Genomic DNA, 13,037 nt, shown 5'->3' on the forward strand with positions numbered 1-13,037 from the left:
ATAAAAATATTTTTAAACATGCATGTTTTAAATATTAGTTCCATCAATTCATTTTTATTAAAAGAGAGATTATCCCATACTGAACTGACCAAATACTCATGTAAATAATGTAAGGAAATGAAAATTAAGAAAATAGTAAACATTATAATGAAGAATCTATTCTAGTTCTAGATTATCCCATGACAAAATTTAATCAATACATTGTGGTTGAGGTGGTTGAGAGGAACATAATGATGAATTTATGGGGCCAGTTTTGGATCTACAAATCTAGCTAGCATTATAATTTATAATGGCACTTTTCTTAATTTACAACTCTTTGTCTGCTAGCTCTCAGTTCCATTTACGTGAAACCTGAGAGGCACATGCATTCACTGCACATATTTCATCTACATTCCTTTTTTAAATAACAATCTTAATTTCTCCCACTAACTATCCACTATAATAATTCATTACTCATTTTTACAAGACTTCAATTACTTCTACAGAAATAAATCATGTGATGGGTTACTCGAATTCCTCTTCAAGACATCAAGATGACACGGAGATCCGACTTTTTGTTTTGGATGCACGTGTTACTAAAATAAATAAAAAACATGATTTTATTAAAAAAAAAACTCAAATTATCATAATTTCATGTTACAATAAATTATATCATATCTTCTATATTTTTGAGAATTAATTTGGTGCTTAATAATTAGTTTCTCATGTTGAAATATAAGACAATATCATTAATTTTAATAGCTCTCTTATATTAATTATAACAAGTCAATTTGAAGGATAAATTGCTCTCATATTTGTAATTAAATTGTATATTCAAGTGTAAGAATTCATCAATATGATAGAATTTAAATTTTGGAAAACAGAAATATTATTGGGAGATAATCATATATTACGAAATCATTAAGACATTTAACAACTTGTCCCACGATTTATTAGGAAATCAACAATATTTGGTAAAAATAAGCTTATAAGCTAATTGAAGCTTATGAGTTATAAGTTATTTTGACCGCCTTATAAGTTATTTTCATCAAACTTATTTTGACCAGCTTGTAAGTTGTTACAAACATTAGATGCATATTTATTTTCTTAGTTATTATTAAACTTGAAATTCTATTTTTTATATTGTTTAATGTTAAATTACTTATTTTAATGAATTAATACATTATTTTTTTTATTTAAAATATTTGGTCACTAAACAAAAGTTGATAAAAAATAAAAATTATAAGGAAAACATAATTTTTATTTTTGTTTTAAGATAATATCATTAATAAAAAAATTAAATATTAAAACTTGATTTTAAACAGTGAGTAAAATCACCAAATTTTTACTATTTTTCATGATACAAAATTATTATCCTACTTTTTAAGATGATAAATTATTGAAATAAATTTAAATATTAGAAAAGAATATGTCCTTTCATCAATCAATCTTACCAAGCATTTTCAATCAAATCATCTAGCTTATAAGCTTTTAATTTTTCACTTCTAGCATATATAGCTTATAAGCTTTTAGCTAACTCATAAGTTTTTAACTAATTTTACCCAACGTAATTTAAATAATTTAAATCATTATGTGTCAACACTCAATACATCACTAAAAGAATATTCAAAAAAATTACATCAAATTGAAATCTAAATCGTGTCAAGTTCTAATTTCCTATACACTATTTCCAGCACCTTTTGATGTGCAGCTCAAAAGAACTTGAGGAAATTTTTAAAAAAAGCAATTGATAATTCCACATGTATTTCTCTAGGGAGAATAATTATATAAACAAAAAGTGTAAAAGTAAAATCAACTTGTGATCAGCATGCATTACAACTTTTCCTACATGTACCATAATAATCAGGAGATCCAATCATGAACACAGGGTTTCGTTGACATTCTCCCACGGCTGCCCAAGCGGGACAACTGTCATCTTCATCAGTGCATTCACCACCATCTAATGTGGCTGAGACTTTACCTCTACTAATTGGTTTTGCATAGAAGTATTTAATTGCAGACCACATATCACCCTCAAGGACAGGGCATCTAGCATGGAAGCTACTCTTGTCAGGAGAAGCACTTGGGTGAAGAGAGAAAAACAGAATTGCATTCCCTTTTACTGGTTGGAGAATATTGCTGCTATTACTACAACTTGACCAGCTGCTACTCCCAGGCTGAAAATATACTTGACAAGATTAAATAGTGTAGATACATCCAGAATGAGGTGGAAAGTAAACAGCAAACAGAAGAAAAACTTAAATGGCCTTACCACTGATTCAGGAAAAAGAATTTGACCCCCTTGAGTAACATCATTTGAGAGATATAAAATAATTGTTGCCATTAAAGGTCCACTTAATTCTAATTGGGTTTTGTTTGTAAAATAATCTAAGTTCCGACCATTCTGCTCAGGCCCATAATGCATGACCTGCAAAGGCTTGCTGTACTCTGGTGGAAAAGATTATCAACAAACAAGACAATTATATACTAGGAGTATGTGACATAAGCTGACTATAATGGCCTGAACTGACCAAATAGATACCTTTAGGAAGGAAAGCCCAAACTGAAAGTCTTTCTTCAATCCTTGCAAGAATATCATCCTAACACAATGTAGAACATCATCATAACAATGTCCACAATACCATGTCAATAATAGTAATAGACTGTTCAGGTCAAGCAGCAAGCTTAAAACAACAAGCAGTTGCAGAACTGTGATGGTTGTACCAATCTCTTATTAATGGAAAAAAAAAACAAGACTAAAAATGACTTCAAGCTTTCTATTTCAGTATAATAGAAACATTGATATGTAAAAGATCATAATTCTTTTAAATCAATAAGGATATTTTTATACACTATTAAACTTATAGTTACAAACTGCAGAACTGTGAGCAGTTAGAACCTTGAAGTATATATGAATAGATACACTCTATGGGACATGTTTTATTTTTCTGCAATTTCAGAATAAACTCTTATAGAAAGAGTGTACAGGATTTTACCCAAAGCCCATGCTGAAGCCTGGCAGTTTACTACAAAGAAAGTAAACTGATATTTATTTTTTATGAAAAAGTAAAATTGATATTATTGATGCGAAACCATAATTTAATATATGTTATAAGTTATGATTGATTGAGTTTTGAACCTTATAAATTATTCAAGGAAAATGACAAGATATGCAAGAACAAGTAGCGTGATAAATATCAGACTTTTGAACACTTGATCAAAAAACCTTTTGGTATTCAATTAAATGAAACTAATTTAGAAAAATATCTAAAAAGTGAATAGCTTTTATTGTGTAAGGGATAGTAGTAGTAGTAAAAATAGTTAGAAACATAAAATTAGGGGCTAAAACCAAAAAAAAATGCTTAGTTCCCTGCATTTTTTGGGTCAAATTCCCCACATCATGAATTTTGAGGATTATTAGGTTGACTGACAAACAAATCAACCTAAGACTTAAGCTATTAATCGCTGCAGGCTTAGGAATATATATACCTAACTTACAAAGGAGAAGCTAAAGCTATTAGGTGAAAAAAACAAGAACAGTTTATATCTCTAGCAGAGTGAAAAGACTAATCTATCATTCACAAACCCTTCACATTGGCCTAGTATTAAGTATCCTGCATAAGGAATATCCAGTAAGCAGGATTTTCACAATTCCAGAAACCCACACATAAATAACATTTCACCATTAGTAAAACTCTGAAAACAACAAACAACATGAGAATCAACTGAAACAAAATCCTTTATATGCAAACATCTCTCAAAGCATAGTTCAAACTATAAAGAACCTATAAACAGAACCTAATTAGCTAAATTCTAGTTTCTCCAAGTAGGTACAGAAAAAGTTCAAACTCACTTCCATATCCAAGGAAGTTTCAACCCCCTCTGAAAGGCCACCGTTCCCTGAGGATTTTTCTTTCACAGCATATGCCTAGGTCAGAAAAAAGGGGGTTAAATTAAAAAAACTAGCCCAAATACTAGAAACCAACATAAAAACCATTGCAAACAGAAACACATCTTACCAAAGAAACAAGGTAGTCACACTCCTTGTCCGACAAAAACCCTTTGTATAGAAAAACCCTACAGCAAGAGGGGTAACAATACATCAGAGTTAGAAAAATAAAAAGCAAGAAAAAACCCGGCTAGTAAATAAGAAAACAAATTAAAAGATAATAATAGAAGACTTGCATATCTTCATCAGTAACACAATCACTAACGATATAAAGGAAAATTCTAGAAAGTACCTGACCTTGGTTGCCAAGAGATTTGGACAACACGTGATGGATTAATTCTGTTGGAAAAATGAATTGAGCGCTCTAACATCTGTAATGCAGTTTCCTGCTTGTTCCTTAATTCCTTCCTACTGCTAATGCAAATTAACAATGAGAACAACAATATAAACATTCTGATTAGTAACTAGTAAACAATCAAATACACAACATCAGTCATGATTCATGAATGATGGGAATTAAATCCACCCCCTGGTTCTTTAGTTTTCAAAAAATTAGTCCTCGAGATCTTATTATGTGAGAACTAATGTGAACAAAAACATAAAGGTCTGGTCAGTTAGGTATGAGAAAATATCTTCTCTCATTTTCAATTTTTACAAATAATGACAGAAACACGACTTTATTTTTACTTTGCTTCTGATTTAAACTATCTTTTGGGTGAACCTGGGCAGAGACTAATCACTCAAGCTTACCACATCTATTCGAGGAACTAATTTCTCTCAAAAGATGTTCTTCCATATACACAAACTTTTGAAATCGAACCCCTGACAACATGCTTAAGGGGCATCAAGCATGGTTATTTTTCAACCATACACCATCATTTTGGTTGATTTAAACTATCTGTATAGTGAACCTTAAACCTTAATAGTCATACTAACGATGAATTCTGATTGTTTGACACTTACACTGACACTTGACAGACCATAGAAATTAAACTATTATAAAACTATTACGATTAAAAATAGGGAGACAAACAAAAACAAGGCCGCATTTTCTTAATTATTCGCAAAAACAAAAAACGTTGCTCAAACCAGTCCTTCTTGCACAAGTTTCAGCAACCGTAGGCATAATTTGCACTGTTTATTAGCCCATGTTACTAACTATTACTAATATCAGGACAAATTGCAATCCAATGAGATTCAACAAAATTTCACTCAATGTCCCTCCTTTTTTTTTCACCTCACTCAAACTTTTATTTATTTATATATCAATATCAACAAAACATCGAATAGCCTTTTCTTCACCCAAATCTCTGATTTCTTATTCACATTAAACTTCAAAGCGTGTAAATTGTGCCAAAATTATAGCAAAAATGGTGAAGAGAGAGAGAGAGAGAGACGAATGGCATTTCGGCAATTTACCTTTCGGTAAGAGAAGTGGCAATTAGGAAGAACACGAACAGGGCGAGAAGAAGGGAGATAGAAGCCATTTGAGATTGGTGAGAATACGAAGAAGCGTTGGAAAACAAAATCGGAGATCAATGCAACAAAAGTTCTGTGAAATTGGAAATTTCGAATTGGCAGTGATGTGATTTGACGCGGCTCATGATTTTGCTTCTCTAAGCAGTTTGCTTTGCTTTTCTTATTCCATCATTCTAGTAAGTTTGCTAAGTACGTTGAATTTTATAATAATATCTTAATTAAAAGTAATATTTAAAAATAAATAAATAAAATACACACAACAATATAAAAAATTATTTTATATTATTATTTATTTATAAATAGTCATATACATGATAAGTTATATAAAAAATAATTCCTGATAAGTTAACTACTTAAAAACTTTTATATTAATAATATATGTCAACTAGATTCTTAAAAAATTGAAAGGATTGTTGAAAGGATTTTATAACTACTTATCACATTTTATTAATTTAACTACGATTGGTCTATGCCCTTGTTTTTTATTAAAAAAATTAACTATAGTCACAATAGAAATAATTAAACACATACTTTAATAAATTTGAATATAATTTTAATATTTATAAATTTTATTTTGATTCTCTACGGGTGTTTTATTTTTTTAAAATATAATTTTGCTCAAGATAATGTAAGACACTAAATATAAGTATATCTCTTCAACTAGAGATGCAAACCTTGTTTATATATGTTATGAAGTTTGATTTTGTCTCTAATTTTTTGAAAGATACAATTCAAGTTGTTATAATAACTTTTTTTTTCTTGTACCGTTCCTTTACTAATCTCTTGTTTACATTTTTTAAGTATTTTTTTCTGTTCATGACATAATTACAAGTTTTAAAAGTGAAAGAAGAAAAACTTGCTACATTTAAAGCAAACCCATGTGCAGATTGTTCGGCCAATTTGGATTGTGTATTGGAGTCCCCACTCAACTAATTTCAGCTATGGCTTCCTGCAGTTCCCAGTTGCTTCTTCTGCACACCATTTTTGCCTTTTAGAATATTCATTCTGGAATATAAAATTATATTGTGGAATGGACTTTCTTTTTGGCTTTCAAAATCATCAATCTAAAAAGGTCAAAAAATATATTTCAAAAATAATGCAAGAAGCAACTTTGGAGGTGCAAGAAACAACAACCCTAATTTTAGTTCTCTTTTGTTTTGGGCCTGTGCCCTTTCCTTTCCAAAAATTAAATAAATAAAGATTTTTTTAAAAAAAGTTATTCATTTTAATTTTAAAAATGCATAATTTGATCTTTATGTTTGATGTTGATTATGTGTTTTTCCCTTAACAATGTTTGTTAGTATTTTAAGTTTCAAAATAATTAATGTAAAATAGTAATAGTTTAAGATCTATGACAGATTTGGATCATGTGGAAGGGACCGAGAAGGGAATGTTTGGGTGTTGAAGGATGAGAGAGATTGCGCAGGAACCGCAATTGCCGCCATTGAAGGAAGAAGAAAGAGCAATGATGTTGTTGTTTCATTCAGTTTTGTTTGGTTGTTCTATTTTTTATTTTTAGATCGTAACGATTAATTATCACTACTTTAAATTAATTAATTCAAAATTTAAAAGTTAACCAAATAATAATATTTTTGACGAAAAAATGAAAATAAAAATACTATAAATAAAACTTTCGAAAACATAGAAAACTAAAATTAAACATTGCAAATTTAATGCATCAAACGAAACAAGTGTAAAGTGTAAAATTTAATGGATTGTTAAGCCATTTTTAAATGTTGGATATTTATTTCATTATAGGAATGAATCCTGGTTCCCATTAACATGTAACAATTTATCCTTCCCCATTTCAAGTTCCATCTGGGTTACAATAAGAATGAACGAATTTTGCTTTTTACAATGTATATATATCCTCAAGTCTGCAAAAACTAGTTATTTAATCATTCTTTCTTGAGCACAGTGTGGCCATGCTCGTCCTTATCAAAATGACGCTCAATCAATGCATCCCAGCTTTCATCCACTGAACTTTTATTAGAAGACTCACCCTGAGATCTTGTTGAGTTCTCATCTCCCTCATCATCAAAAGTGCCATACTCTGATGGCGGTGTATAAGCATGTGGAACATCTAATGTTTTGGCCCTTTGTAATGCAGCTTTATATTCGTCATTGTGTCTAGTTAGCGTTTCCTGACGCTCCATCTTTTGCTTGGCAGGGGGTTCCATGGGTTGATCTTTCTCCAGCATCAACTGCAATTGATGTAAAACACAAGAGAAAGATTAACTTTGGTTCATTAAAAAGCATGCCAAATTAGTGGAATCGGATTCCTTATACTTGAACACTTATCTATGTTTTTCTTACATCAAAGAGTGCCAGTAACATGCTCTTTTCAATATACTTCTGAGTTGAAATCCATGCATGAGTCCCACTAGTTTCGAAATTGCATCTACTTATTTAGTGAGACCAACATGAATTTAATCCAATAGGAGAGTGTGTCAAGAAGAGAATATTTGAGTGCGTTGTTAGCATTTCTCAAGGAGGAAAAACAATTAAAAGATATTTGCTTAATTCTTGCTATTCCACGATAGGGAGATATACCGGAGGTGTACAAATTGTTATTGATATCAAATTACAGATCCGTCACAATTTATAAACATGTCTTCCAATCATTTTCTTAAAGTTTGGGCTAAGGCCTCGATCCAAAAAAATTGACTTGTAAAATGAGGATTGTTTAAGTCTATAATGGACTACATAAGTCATATCTCTAGTAAATGTTAGATCTCAACACCCCTCCTCATGCCTGGGACTAGACATCTGGAGTGTAAACCAATGTGGGTGACCCAATAACAACATCCCCTTTCGCCTAGGAATAAACATCTACAACGTAAAAAAATATGGGTGACCCAATAATAGATCTAAGATAGGCTCTTTTAGAATTTGAGCTTAGGGCGTAACTCAACCTCAACCACCTTGTAAGGTAAGGACTGCCCAAGCCTTATACGGTCTACATTAGTCATATCTCTGGCCAATGTGGAATCTCAACACATTTCCAATTTGAGGGGTATTGGATAAACGGGAACTATAACAGAGCACGATATTGCATTCACAACCACAGTAATTATGGAAATCACAAAAAAAAGAAAGACATAGAATAAAACTTAACTTATCCCAATAAACAATTACACTTACATCCAGAGCTCTTTGGGCTTCTTTCTCTATCCAAATGATGGCATGATCAGATGTGGCATTACAAGAAAGGACTATATGCTCAAACCTTCCATCTACTGGCACTGCTGTCCTCACTACTGGGGGAAACCTTCCCATTCTGCATATAAGACGTTTAAATGTTCAGGCGAGGCCTAAAGAAAAGGTTGTATAGACATCCTTTTTACATGACCATGTTAACATATTTTATTGTGCAAGAAACAAGAGAATAAACACGGTCAGACAATTAAGAAGAAAGTAAAGTAAAAATGAAACTTCCCAAACCACTGTTAGAATTCAGCATAAGGCAAGACTCTGTTTTGTTTTCTTAACCATACCTAAAAGGCTTCCGCTCAACAATGTGATAAAGGCGACCGGGTGCATAGAGTCTCCTGGGATCTCTGAGCATCTTCTCCTCTGGAATACATGTATCCCTCATGCACCTCAAGCACAATAGGCATGGCAAACTGCCAGCCACAGCAAAAAACAAATTATATCAACATGAACACATGAAAATTACACAAATATTGGTTTCACTAATTGTTAGCAACCCTTTTTTACAGTATGCCAATTAATGATTGAGTCTTTCCAAGCATAGAACTTTTTCTAAAGGGGAGGGGGGCAGTAATTCATTTTGAAATTTGAAGTGGGGACAAAGAGGACTGAACATTCCATCCTTGTATTGATAGTAAGAATTCCATAATTTCATAAGTCCTTAAGACATACCAGAAAAGAGACTTGAATATATCTTCCAATGGAGTGGCTGTCCTTGGTAAGAAATCATCCTGATCAAGGTAAAGAGTGGTCAACTTCGAAATAACAGATTCAGTGGCATCAAGTAAAACGAAGCATGAAGAAAGACTAGATTTGTAATGCAGCTTATGCTCAAAGCAACTAGGCTACAATTCTAAACTATCATAATGTATACAGTAAGTTTAAGCAATATACTAATTATAAGAATAAATCAACTACTAATTCATTATGTTCCATATGAAACAGTCTTTATCCAAATATTTGACCTCTATTGAGCAGACTAATACTCATGCAAGATCTCCATAAATTATTTCTTTCTTAGCATTTAAATGTGTCCATTCATCTCTCTGACTGAAAAATTGTTACTATGGATATAATGGTTTTCAATATATAGAGACACTAACAAGCACATAACCTCCCACGTGTGAAGTTAGCTGAATGGACGTTAAACTATGAAATCTGAAGGTGAGTCATCATTCAGAAAACCAGATAATTTTATGTACAGAAATCTGTAGCTCTGACTCTGAGATAAACTGAAAAAAAATTCTCCAAAAGAGAAAAATAAGTGCAAGTTATATACTTTAATTAGAGGTTATTGGATTAGAATGGGACACTGTATTCATTTTTCATCCCTTTAACCTGTTTGTAAGTATCACTATAAGGCATTCATAGATTTCTTACAACTCTGCTGAATCTTTGGTCTATAAAATTTCACTACTCTTTACTGAATTTCTATACACAACGCAAAAAATTCATATAAACATACATCAAAAGAAGCTAATTTAAAGCAAACCTGTTAGGTCAGTTAGTTAGTGTATTATTAATCAGTTAGTTGGGATAGTAAGTCCGAGAAATACAAGGGGTTGTGTTGATGGGCCTGCAAATAGTTACCCCCGTAAAAGGTGGGTTTATGTTAGCAAACCAGTAGCTGCCTGTAAATAGGAAGAGAAGTTGAGGAGAAGAAGCTGTAGTGTGGCTAGAAAAGAAGTGGAAGTAGAGAGAGGCCTAGATCTTTTGAATATCCAGGGAATTCTTTGTAAAGATACACATAATCGATAAAGAAATTTTGTTTTTCTTCCATTTCTAATCTAGTTTCTATCAACTGGTATCAGAGCTCCAATCATGGAGATTTGGGGTAGTGAATAGCTGAAAATGATTTCAAAATTTAATGGAAAGATGAATCCAAGATTTGGGCTGTCCTGGCCCCCACTATTCAACTGCTAGACCAAGTTTTTTGCGAGGAGGACAATGGGTATCAAGGGAATAGTTGTCATTATGATACCACGACCCATGATCTGCAATCAGGGGCAGCAATACAAAAATGGTGCTGCTTTGTTCATGGCAAAAAATGCCTCAGAAAATAGAGCAATAGAGAAGAATAGAGGCATTCACATATTTATGTTTGCCTGTGGGGCTGCCACTGGATGGAGTTTGGTTTATAGAATGGGTAGGATACTTACATTGTAATCTAAAGGCCTAATAATTTTTTATTAGTAACTTGTTCCCAGTTATTTTATACATGCTTTAAGTGTTCAAGATTTGTTAAGGAATTAATCAAGGATTTGCACAGGATTTCAACATTCATCATCAACCAAATAAATAGAAAAATCAATAACTTGCCTGCAGCACAACAGAGTTGATGACATCTGCATATCTGACAGCCAGATTCAGTGACATGCACCTAGCAGGTGCAATGGCGTAACACCTAACCCTCTTCCTATCAATATTTCCTAGTCTATCTCGATTCTGCACCACCACCATTGTCAGCATAGCTGCTACACCAGCTCCAAGGGAATGTCCAACAAAAGTCAGAGTGTAATTTGGATGCTTCGCCACCAACTCCCTCAAAACTTCACATTCCGAATCCAAAACCCATCCAGCAGCTTTCAACAACCCATTGTGAACATAGCCCCCATCATACTTTTTCTTCCCCAATTTATTGTCCAACAGAACCGCATAATCACTCTCCTTTGCCAAATTTAGACCCCTGATGGCAAAAACTATATCTTCATGCTCATGGTCAAGATACAGTATATAGGGTGGCGCCCTACCACGGGTATCTTCGTATGTCTTTTTGAGAAGTAACAAATCAGGGCTAATTCCATAGCCGCCAGGAGGTGCCCAAAGGGGGTGGCGAAGATCGTCTTCATACACAGCTAAAATATAGCGACAAAGGCGTGGTATAGGCTCAAATTCTTCCGCCGTGGCAAAGCCCCAATTCTCACTGTCATGGCCTGCAGTATGAAGACATCTTTTCCAAGCCCAACGAGCACAAGCCAGACAGTACACGCACTCCACAAGAGGAAGGCCACACAGGATTGACATTGTGCCTACAGCCTATGCTGCTAAGCAGTATAGGCCGCAAACCAATATGAGTTTTGCACAAATTTCCTCTCAAGGACAATGACTTTCTTATACAGTAGCAACAAATATGAACACAGAGTGGAAAATTGAAGCTTAAACTTAAAAAGGGGTACAATCTCTTCCTTGTACAACAAGCAGATTATCAATATACAGATTGTAAACAATCATGGATCTAGTGTTGACTTATTGTAGCAGCAGATATACAATTTTGGATAGATGACTGCAAATACCCACAATTAACTAACTAGTAACTACCATAACCACGGTGACCAACAAAGAACCTAGTGGAAATAAACAAAAACTGCAACTTCCTAGCTAGAACAGTTGAATCTTCTAGAAAAAACGGAGGCATATCAAGAGGGGATGGTAGAAATTAGTACACAAAATGGAGAATCCAGTGAACTCACAAAAAATTACATGCACTGGAACTAAAAAAAAACATCAAAATTGTGACTGAAAGGTGATCATTGATCAAGATCACAAATTTTGCATTGGTCAAAGGACCCACACGGAACAAGGAAAGAAAGGGGAAAAAGAAAGACACCCAGTACCGAAATTCAACGGGGATTAAGGATTAATGAAGCCAAAACTCCAAAAAAGACATTTTGATTAATGGGACAGAGTCATAGATTGTAATAGTGTGAAAAAGAGTCCTCAAAAGAGCTTCTGAGGTTTATTACTGGATTGGTACTATAATATTATTGCAGAATTGTGGATGTAACTGTTTCGAAGCAAAGGGCCAGAGTCAGAACTACGAGTCGAAGTCTGATAAAGCACGTGGAGATTGGCTTTTACATTTTGCACCATTGGAGGTGGGTGATGGCACTATGGAAAAGTCACAACCTCGGACCATTGGAGGTGGGTCATAGTGATGTCCTAATAACATTAATCACTATGACCCATAAATAAATTCACATTATAAAATTGTCAAATTTTCCGTTAAAAGAATTTGACCAAGCAATAATTATTTCACTTTATATCCTTATGTAAATACTGTTTTCTTATATGGGAGAAATGACATTTACTTCTTTGGATTTCTTTAAAATATTTTTGAAAAAAATAAGTAATTATTTTTCAAAGATTAACCAAACATATTAAAATTACTAGTATCTTGACACTGTATCTAAATGCACGTTTATTTTATATTTTTTTGAAAAGGAATAATCAATTTTTATAAATTTTCTGATAAAAATAACAATAATAATATATACCAAACTTACATTAAGTATCTCACAAAATAACATCATTATTCTTTAACAAAATAAAATTATATTATTAGAGATTGTAATTCGATATTATTATTCTGATTTAAATAATAATCTATCATTTGATTCATGTATTTGAAATTCAAAAA

General features: G+C 32.7%; 2 protein-coding genes across 3 annotated transcripts; both read right to left on the reverse strand.

The window, feature by feature from the left end:
- Positions 1-1,624: 1,624 nt before the first annotated feature.
- LOC100795761 (probable prolyl 4-hydroxylase 12) lies at positions 1,625-5,582 on the reverse strand. 2 transcript variants are annotated; one of them, XM_006599505.3, is made up of 7 exons: positions 5,348-5,582; positions 4,226-4,339; positions 3,999-4,056; positions 3,833-3,907; positions 2,522-2,579; positions 2,252-2,427; positions 1,625-2,156 (listed from the first exon to the last, which is right to left on the reverse strand). In XM_006599505.3, the coding sequence occupies exons 1-7, from the start codon at positions 5,413-5,415 to the stop codon at positions 1,803-1,805; spliced, it is 903 nt and encodes a 300-aa protein (XP_006599568.1). In that variant the 5' UTR covers positions 5,416-5,582; the 3' UTR covers positions 1,625-1,802. The 2 variants fall into 2 exon arrangements, with proteins under 2 accessions (XP_006599568.1, XP_003548177.2); XM_003548129.4 differs by having other exon boundaries at positions 4,226-4,342; positions 5,348-5,571.
- Positions 5,583-7,133: 1,551 nt separating this feature from the next.
- On the reverse strand, positions 7,134-12,561 carry LOC100796283 (uncharacterized). Its single transcript, XM_003548130.5, has 5 exons — positions 10,940-12,561; positions 9,293-9,351; positions 8,905-9,033; positions 8,552-8,687; positions 7,134-7,611 (listed from the first exon to the last, which is right to left on the reverse strand). The coding sequence occupies exons 1-5, from the start codon at positions 11,642-11,644 to the stop codon at positions 7,306-7,308; spliced, it is 1,335 nt and encodes a 444-aa protein (XP_003548178.1). The 5' UTR covers positions 11,645-12,561; the 3' UTR covers positions 7,134-7,305.
- Between the last annotated feature and the right edge of the window lie 476 nt (positions 12,562-13,037).

Source organism: Glycine max, chromosome 16 (genome assembly GCF_000004515.6).
Source record: "Glycine max cultivar Williams 82 chromosome 16, Glycine_max_v4.0, whole genome shotgun sequence".
NCBI classification, from domain to species: domain Eukaryota; kingdom Viridiplantae; phylum Streptophyta; class Magnoliopsida; order Fabales; family Fabaceae; genus Glycine; species Glycine max.